The sequence below is a fragment of the Gymnogyps californianus genome, chromosome 17 (assembly GCF_018139145.2).
Source record: "Gymnogyps californianus isolate 813 chromosome 17, ASM1813914v2, whole genome shotgun sequence".
In the NCBI taxonomy this organism is placed as follows: Eukaryota; Metazoa; Chordata; class Aves; order Accipitriformes; family Cathartidae; genus Gymnogyps; species Gymnogyps californianus.
In genome coordinates, this window is record NC_059487.1 from 10289516 (window position 1) to 10298930 (window position 9415).

Below are 9415 nucleotides of genomic sequence, written 5' to 3' on the forward strand. Positions count from 1 at the left end.
GCTCATGCGTGTTCCAGCATATCAATTCTGACTGTTTTCGACCTGCTTACGGTGCCGGGTGCTTCTGTGGCATAAAGCCAGGTCATTATCAAGTTATTCCTACTCTTTCTGTTGCCACAGAGATACAGTAGGTTAATTGTGAGAATGAAATCACTCATCATTAAAGCTGCCTTTCCTCGCAGTCTGAGGTGTTTTGATGAAATGCTGTGTATTCAGGACATAACATGCTAATTCTTATCCCCAGCTGTGGGTTTTTTAATTTTTTCCCCTGCTGATTGAGTTCAGGAGGGGCACCCCTTCTGGCCCTTTTCTGTGTCTTTATCTAATCTTTCTCTAGCTGCGTTTCTTTTTTTTCTCCCAAGATAGCCTGTTGGTTTTTTGCACTCCTCCTGAAAGCTGAACTGTTGCTCAAACGGCCTTAGCTTGCTGTCCAACTCACCAATAAATGGAACGACCCAAAAAGGTATCTACAGCTGGGAAACGTTGCCTTCACAATGCTCTGCTGATTTTTATTCCCAGTAAAAGATCCATCGTTGTTTGTTTCCATGGTGCTGAGGTGTGTGTGGTGACACTGCGGAGGGTGTCAGGGCTTTAGTGAAGGAGCTGTAATAAATACGCTGTACGACGTAGGTGGAACCTTGCATGGTGCAGTGATTCACATCCAGCTGATGTGGAGGTGGGTGTTTTAAGAGCAGGAGTTGATCTGGATTTGGTTTTGGTTTGTTTTACCTTCACATCACAGGCACGGTGGCCGCTGTACAGAGAGGAGGTTGAAGGTAAATGGCACCTCTAAATAACTTGGAAATGGGTCTCTTTGGATACAGCCAGCTCTCACCTCTTTTCTGTGCTTGCTTCGCCTGTTTGTTTTTGCTTCAAAATATACTGATCTTCTTGTAAAAGGTTCTTTCACCTCAGGTTTTCTGAAACTAAAATGTAAAACTTACTCTTTTGTAAAAAGCTATCTTTATAAATTAGAAAAGTGCAGTCTTGGTGTGTTTGAACTGACGTTTTCCTGAGCTTTGGGAGGAGAATTTTAGCTGTACTGTGAAACTTATGATAAAATCCAAATATTTTTATCAGCTTGCACGTACATCTTATTGAATTCATGGAAAAAAAATACCTTAAGGTAGTCAGTTCTCATGTATTTTTGTGTTAAGTGTAGTATAAATAACAAGAGGTTGTGATTATGTAAGAAAATGTAGCTGAAGGCCCTGTATGGAGGGGGAAGTGTGAGATGGGGCTTCCAGCAATGCACTGCAGCCCACATGCTCTCCTTTCAGCATACCTGGATGTGCTGTTCATTCAAGGAATCTAGCTGAAGGATGCAGTTATCTCCTGTTGAACTCCTGTGCCATCCAGCTGGCATGTTCCTCAGCTGTAGGAGAGGGGAGATGAATAGAAAATGCTTCAAAACTAACAAGAACAACTTGTCCTCACCCGTGTGAAACATCTCCAGTCGGGTTCTCGATGTGCTGAGGCTGTATTTAGCTTTGGGAAGTCACTTGCGTAGCTGGGAAGACCCTCTGATGGCTTTGCTGCTAAAGGGGGAGCATACTGGCACTCTCCTACCTTCTGCTGATCCCCGGTTTCTGTTTCAGCTGCTTGAGTTAAAACTCCCCTCAGGGGAAGCAGTGCTAGCCCGGGACCAGGGGAGCACTAAGGTGAGCTTTGGTGTGCAACAGCAGCGTGGTCTCCTAACCCGAGTGGTGTGTGCCCGTGGAGAATAACCTCCAAGTTAGTCGTTGCCGCTCATGTAGGGTGGGCAGATGGATGGAGGGAGAGGCTGTGCTGGCTATTTCATTAGAAGTTCTTGCAGCCAGTGGTCTTGCTGTTCTCAGACTGTCTCCTTCACATCAGTTTATTGCTTTGCAGCTTCAGATGAAAATGAGTGAGCGAGCCGTGTCCCTCAGCACCATGGTGCCCTTGCCCCGCAGTGCCTACTGGCAGCACATCACGCGACAGCACAGCACTGGCCAGCTCTACAGTCTGCAAGGTAAGGGGCTGGGGTGGAAAGAGTCAACGCACAAATCGGATCATGACATTGTTGAATCATTTCAGTATCTGTCCATCTCACTGAAGGCTGATGTTCTGTCTAAGCCAGTTGCCACTGCTGTGTTGTTGATGGAGAGAAGGACACATCCCACCTTAAGATGGACAGCTTGGCAGAGGGGTTGCCATCAGGAGGTGCTCTTCTTACTTCCCATTGGAGAGGGATCCTTCATTTGGCAAGTTTTCTGACCATTTTTACAGGATGGCCAGTTACCAAGGTTGCCCAATCCTTTCTGCTACCAAACTCTTTTAATGGCACCTGACTTTTTGCCAGACTTATAACCATTTGGCTCCCCTCTCCTTTGGGTGACTGCCTCATACTAAGAATGATGCAGTCTTCATTATTCATTTTGTGTACTTGCTAACATTCAACCAAAACAACTGCATCCTCAAAAACAGCTGAATTAGGGAAAGTAAAAGGAAACGGCCACGATAAGTAATTCTAGAAAACTGTTGCTTGAACAGCTGCAATGCTGTCACCGTGCATGGCAGTGTGACCTGAAGAGGGGCCGATGTCTTCTCCACATCCCCTCCTTGCTGTCAGCCCAAGGGGCAGCACGGCTCAGTCCCCTCATGCCTGAAAACCTCCCCAGGCCGCCGAGAGGGAGGGATGGCTCCCCGGGGAGGTCCCTGCACCCAGCTGTCCCTCCGTGGTCACCCAGGGACATCTAGTGGTTACGGAGCGCGTGGATGGGGAGGTGGCGGGGGGAGCGCACCGCACCCCCAGGAAGGATGGCTCACAGGGGCCTCGCAGCAGTGCTGACGTGAGCCATCTCTGCCCGGGTATTTCAGAGCGTGTTTCAAAACTGAACTTCAGTCTCCTGAGATAGATAGTGAAAACTGCAGCACGTAACATGCTCTGTCGTGGCTTTGTGCCGGTTTCCCCAGAGGCATCTCTGGAGTAGGAGCTGCAAGTGCTTAGTAGCTCTGAGGAGCTGGTCCAAAGTCAGCATCTTGTAGTCAGGTGTATTTTTAGAACTAAAAAACCCCACACAACCAATACCCCATTTGTATTTCAAAACACACTCTTCCACTCTAAGCTACGTGGATTGGCTGAGTTAGTGTTTGTACAGAAGTTGGTATTGATGAGTTGTGAAGTCAGGATCAGGGCATTACTCAGAAAAGCCAGCAGAAAACAGACTAGACACTTAATAGAAGTGTGGCAGCCTGGAGTATTAAATGGAAGGAGCCAATACCTGCCATAACTTTATTTTCACAACGTATAGCATAAAGGCTGACCTTGATTAAACATTTGGATGATAAAGATGGACTGAAGCAGTTTCCCTTCACCATAGGGGCATTAGAAAGTGAAGCTCAGCTTGGCCATCAGGATATGGGTTGTTTCTCTGTCATCCCTGAAGGTCAGGGCTGGTGGGGGCTGCACCAAGGGGCAGCCCTGCTCTTGGTGCCTCATCCTGCTGAAAAAAACTCCACAGGTAAACCTGTGTTTAGCAGAAAACCTCAGGAGCTGGCAGGGCTTTCTAGTACTAACACGGAGATACCATTTACCAACATCAAGCTTTCAGAAATCACTAGACAGATATTTTAAAACATCCTGGTTTGGAAGACTTTTAGAGTCTCTTTTTTTTGGTTTCTTTTTTCCCTCCTCTCGGATACTAGGAGTTTCTCAAGGAATAGTGAATGATAGATATTTATTTTACTTTTTTTAATAAAGCCAGAGATTGTAGAGGTTAGCACCTCCAGAACATGGAATATCACAAGCTGTGATTAAAAATTACAAGCGCTGGCAGCCCTGACACATATAGCCATATTCCATTCTGGTCCTTTGATTTTCAGCAAATCATAAAAGCTAATATTTTTCCTTTTTCCTCTTTTCAACACTAGAGGGGGCAGGCAGCACATAAAAAGCCCCAGCTAAACCCAGCAAATGTTCCAGAGGAGGGACGAATAATAAAAGCAGCACTTACGTGCCTGTTCAAATTTGTTCAATAAATTAGGGCATGGGAAGATGACCTGCTGGTGGCAGCCTGTGGCACACGAGAACAAGACTGCTTGCAGCACTCTGACATAATCAGCGGATTGGTGTTACTGTGCCTTACAATAGAGTCCTTTATTAAAACAATAATTCAGCATTGAGTTGACACAAGATAAATAGACTGTATGGGTACAAACCACTTGTTCTATATTTAGAAAAATAGCTTGCTTGTTAAACTGGAAAAAAAGGATCCTAGGAGATTGTTGTCATGAGAATGGGGTAAAAGTCTTTGTAAAATAAGTAAGCCATGCAGCCAGCATTGTAATTAGGAAAGACACTGAAGTCCTTGTCTCATTCCACAGTCAGGGCTACTACTTCAGTGGTACCCCGAGCACCTCTAATTAGATTAGGTTGCCAAAATGTTGAAATGCTTCAATTACTACTGGAAAAAGAAATATGAAATAATTGTTGTACTGAGTTGTATAATTCCATATGTACGAAGCAGCATTTCACTCACTCAGTGGTAGAGGCACCTGAAACCTTGTATGCAAAAACTTTCTTCCACCAAAGTTGGAATTCATGATTTCTGAATTGGCTCTTGTCTTCTCTTCTAGTGTACAGAAAGGAACTGATGCTAATATTGTGAGCTAAAGTGCATTTTTCATGTAAAATGCAAAGACAGAACTTTTTCAAAATTAATTTGCTTTGTACAACTTTCTGTTAAGGAACTGGGAAAGAAAATCTGAGTGGAGATGTTTCTGAGATGGGGCAGCAGATTAAGCAGGGATAGGTTTAATTAAAAGGCTGTAATCTGTAGTTCACGTAGTCCTTTATAAAATGCTGAATAAGGTGCCTATGGCTTACTGAGTGTTTTTCTGGTTTTTTGTATCTGACTTGGCAAAGATGTTTCTAGCCCAGTGAAGCTTCATCGCACGGACACTTTTCCAACCTACAGATCAGACCATCGATAAAAGACTGTAAAGAACTTTACAAACTCTTTGTCTTCTGACAAACTGCCCCAGTGGATGACAGTGATGATGATAAGCAAGGATGGAAACACAGAAAAGTTCAGGTTGGATGAAAAATTCTTGGAATACAAAGGTTTTTTTTAAACTTTGCCAAAAGCTGAAACTATTCTGTAGATATTGGGGAGGGGAACAAAACCAACAAACCCTTCAATGTATCTTTTATATCTTACAGCTGGACAGAGAAGAAATCACTCCCTAAATATTTCCAAATGTTTTTGTATGATAGGTATGCTGTAAATATGAGACTTCCCTGTTGTAGTGTGGTTCCATTTTGTCTGTTACAGCTGTGTGTTCACTGATGTCAGCTGTGTCATCCTTGTTTGTTGTAATGCTTATCTTTAGTTATTTACGTTATTGTTCAGCCTAATCCTTGACCTTTGAAATGGTGGCCAGTTTTAAGCAGCTATTGGATACAATTTTTCCTGTTTGAAGACTGATGAAGACTTGATTGATTTCTTTTAAAAGCACCCTCTCTATCTTCTACTTCCTGTATTTATTTCCATCTCTGTGAATGTTTAAAATAAAAAAGTCCCACTTAATGTGTAGTACAGTGCTTTTTGTCACCACTATCAGCATCATGAACAGAGCTGTTGTGGAGCCACTAGGGCACTAGAAGGAAGGATGGAGGGGGCAGTGGTTTGCTGTGGATCCCCCCCGCCACATCTAAAGCCACAGAACCACTCGTCGGGTGTCCTAGTGAAGCAGAGTAGTAGATTCAGCAGGAATCACCTAATGCCACAAACCATTTTGTGGCAGAAAGCCGATTTTTCTGTTTTGTGACAGCATCTATGCTAGGCACTGTTTTCATAGATTGGCACCAGCATCTTAGTTTAACAGCAGACTTTTCAAAAATAGCATGGTTGACTACTGTGTGCTATGCCAAACAGCTGTAGATAGAAAGCTATGATTACCCTGAATGCAAGGGAAGCACTGCGCTTAGCGAGGTGTAGTTAAATCATTTTGTTAACAAGCTCTGAGGAAGAATGCCTTGTAAGGTTACAAGTCAGACTGATCGTCTCTAACCATCTCATTCCCGGTCACCTAACAAGCTTAAGGACTAGGTTGTATTTTGATTGGGGAATATGGTCTCTGCGTATTTTTAATTGAAAAAAATATGAGATACAAATCTAATGATAATTGCATTTATCGAGGCATGTATAATGTTAGAAGCTAATTTTTCAGCAGATATCCTGGAAGAAAAGTAAAAGAATGCAATGGTCAGGGTAGGTTTGTAGAGAATGAGCTTCATTTGTTCATGTTTGTAGAGAATGAGTTAGCACAGGCTAATCTGCTCATATGACAGAGGTAATGGTCTTACGGTTGGAGTAAAAATAGCAAATATCTTGGCTTTTAATTCTGAATGTGAAGTTTCAAAGCAGACTGGGGAGACAGGATGTTGACCATGACCCACATGATGACTAAAAGTAGATTTCAAGACTATACTCGTAGTTATAGTGAGCTGTACTCAGAGATATTGTCAGTGTTCAGTGCTGGAGGAGGATATCCAGAGTGGCGTGCGGTTCTGTGTCTGCTTCCAGTCCTGGTTAATCACTTGGACGGGGCAGTAGGGAGTGTGCTTCTTAAAACTGCAGATCTATAAGATGGGAAGGAAGGACACAGGAATGCAAGATTATAACACAAAATAATCTGGACAAATTGAAGAAATTCAATAGGGACAAGTGCTTCTAAGCAAGGCTAATTGACTACACAAATACATAATGGGAAGAGAAGCAAGACAGCAGCCCTTTAGAAAGGGTTGTAAGGGTTATAGCAGATTACAAGTGGAACATGAGGCAACAAGGCCATGTTGCTGCAAAACAACTAAATGTCATAAGGGAATGTAAAAGCATTTAGCTTTCAAGACGGCTGAAGTAATTCTTCTGCTCTGCTTAAGGCTGGCAGGGTCTCAGCTGGAGTCCTGTATGGTGGCCGATCCCAAGCTAACGTGCTCAGCTACTACAAATAGCTGTGCCCTGTTACAATGCTGACATGCTGGGATAGTTCAGCTCCTGAATTGTGCTGTGTGCTGTATAATGTCTTTACCTTCCTTTATTAGACAGGCTTTCTCTCCAGGAATAAGAAAGGAGCGGATGTTTCCAAGTCAATTCAGCCTTTCTGTTACAGCGTCCTGAAGTAACCAGTCACTCCAGTAAGATCTTTTTTGACTGGTTTGGGCTTAGGATCTGTATATCAGTTTAATAAACATATTATCAATTGTGAAGTAAGACACTGGGAAAACATAAGATGTTGGGTTTCTACATCCAAAAGAGTTGTTGTAACAACTGGAGGTGAGGGAGGCTTTCAGGGAAGCAAACCGATGAGTGTGGTGAAGGTAAATGTGTTTCTGAAGCAAAAAAAATCAATATGCCATCATTGTTTAAGATACACTGTTTAAGATAGTGCAAAGATAAGCGTAATTTATTGTAAATAAGGATTGCGTTCGCTTTATTTCAAAGCTGAACTGCTAACATAAATAAGTGATTGAAAGGCATGTTGTGACTAATAGGTCTTTATCTTTCGGGTTTACTTCTGCTAATGTATTCCCTTTAGAGCTGACAGCATCTGTTGTTTTATCATCGATATGACAGTTCAGTAAATGCTTTTATTCACCTTTCACTCATGCAATGATTGATATAGTAAGACTATCTGTGGTTGAACAGTCCAATTACAAAGAAGCCAAAAAAAGCCACTCTAACCTTGGCCTTTAAATGAAGGGTCATTAAATCAACTAGCTCTTATATTTTTCTTTCAGTGGAACTGTCTGTGAAGGATGGAAAAAAGACCTAAAAGTAACTTTGCTTTGAATTACTGTGTGTGTATGACACAATATCAAGAAGTTGCTTTGTTTTCATTTGTGGTACCAACAGATTAAGTCACTTAATCTTTCCATCATTGCTGACTCGCTTGGTTAGCAAGGTCATTAGCTGAAGGAAGTGAGAGGGTTTGCTACTCCTATAGTTACTGGCTTTATGGCAAGGGAAAGGTCTTCACTGTGTTTGGAGCTGGGGTGTTTAGACTGTACAGCAGACTGCGTGTGTACAACACCAATATGATGATGCCATCGTGTGTGCCGGTTGGGTGCCGATGGTACCTGATGTGCTGGTGAAAACATGCAGAATTGGAGTGGAAATCCTTCAGGTACCTGAGCTACACTCTGTCTGAAGAGATGTACTTCAGAAAATGTGCTGCAAATCCATTTGTAGAGCTGTGGGGTTCAGGGTTACCACAGGATTCAAGGATCAGTGTGTGACACATCCTTGAGAACTATTTTTCTCCAATCTCTGCCCTACGCACAGGCCCTCCACATTAACAGGACTTCACCAGGGTTTTTTTGAGCTTGTCCTGTATGTAAAAAGGATGATAACAATTTTATGGACTGGTTTCAATTGCTCCACCAAATTCCAGCATGGTCTTTTATATCCTTCAACCTTCTTCTTTCTCGAATGTGCACAGATCTTCCTAGATAACCTTTTCAAAGGCACAAAAGTGTTCTGCAAAGTCATCCAACTGAGCAGGCCTTTGGCTCTGTGTAACCTCTCCTATTCATATGGCTCTACGTAACGCTGTGCGGTTTCTCAGATGGCTGCTCCTCAAAGACCAGACAGAAATGCCGTACCCTCTGGTCCCTTTCATCCCACAAAAGACCAGTGGCCAACCTGCAAGTCATAATTTTGGAGATGGAAGAATATGTTTTAGGGGCAAAAGAAGAAGGGATTGGAAGAGAAAGTGTAGAGCCGCTTACCCCACTTTTCAAAGCCATGCTAAGAAAAGTTACTCTATCTTTTTAGCAGGAGTGAACCAGCAAACCGGTAATAGCACAATGGGTAGATGGAGACAGTCCAAACTGCAGCAGAACTCGGCAGGTAATGATCTTAAAAGGCTAATCCTGGAATCAAGCATATTAGGGGGAAAAAAAAAATTCATAATATCAAGACTTCAGATTACATTTCTTTTTCTTAGACATTCTTATTACAGGTAACAGAATGCAAATGCCATTATCTAAAATAGCATAGAGGGCAATGTAACTACCGTAAATCATTGTGCTGCTGAGAGAAATGGGATGGCTGACTTCCTCTCCAGTTCCATTTTACAGAGGGAGGTGGAGTCAAACAAGGACTTGCCAAAAGTCGCTCAAGACCTCAAGGTATTTTCATCGTGCTTCAAAACTTTTTTTTTTTTTTAAATAAAGGAGATCTTACACTTTTTGCTTGACCAAGATTTAACAAAACAATTTTTGCTTCCTTGAGGTAGGGAGGGTAGTGGTTTAAGTGGGTTATTTCAGCATTTGTCTGAGTGAAACAGCTTTATTTTTCATGCTTGTACTGTTGTTAATATTTATTCTTGAAATTGTTAGTATTTAGTTTTCTTTCCCTTCTTACACCTTACAGTAGAAAAGCATCAT

The 9415-nt window shown here is 42.5% G+C and overlaps 1 protein-coding gene across 2 annotated transcripts in view; it reads left to right on the forward strand.

Moving 5' to 3' along the window:
• DOK5 (docking protein 5) overlaps positions 1-5546 on the forward strand; it is a 45591-nt gene extending 40045 nt beyond the window's left edge. For both annotated transcript variants that reach the window (XM_050907343.1, XM_050907344.1), the window contains exons 7-8: positions 1873-1993; positions 4889-5546. In XM_050907343.1, coding sequence (XP_050763300.1) covers positions 1873-1993; positions 4889-4956 — 189 coding nt within the window. In that variant the 3' untranslated portion in view covers positions 4957-5546. The remainder of the gene's footprint in view (positions 1-1872; positions 1994-4888) is intronic.
• The last annotated feature ends 3869 nt before the right edge of the window (positions 5547-9415 follow it).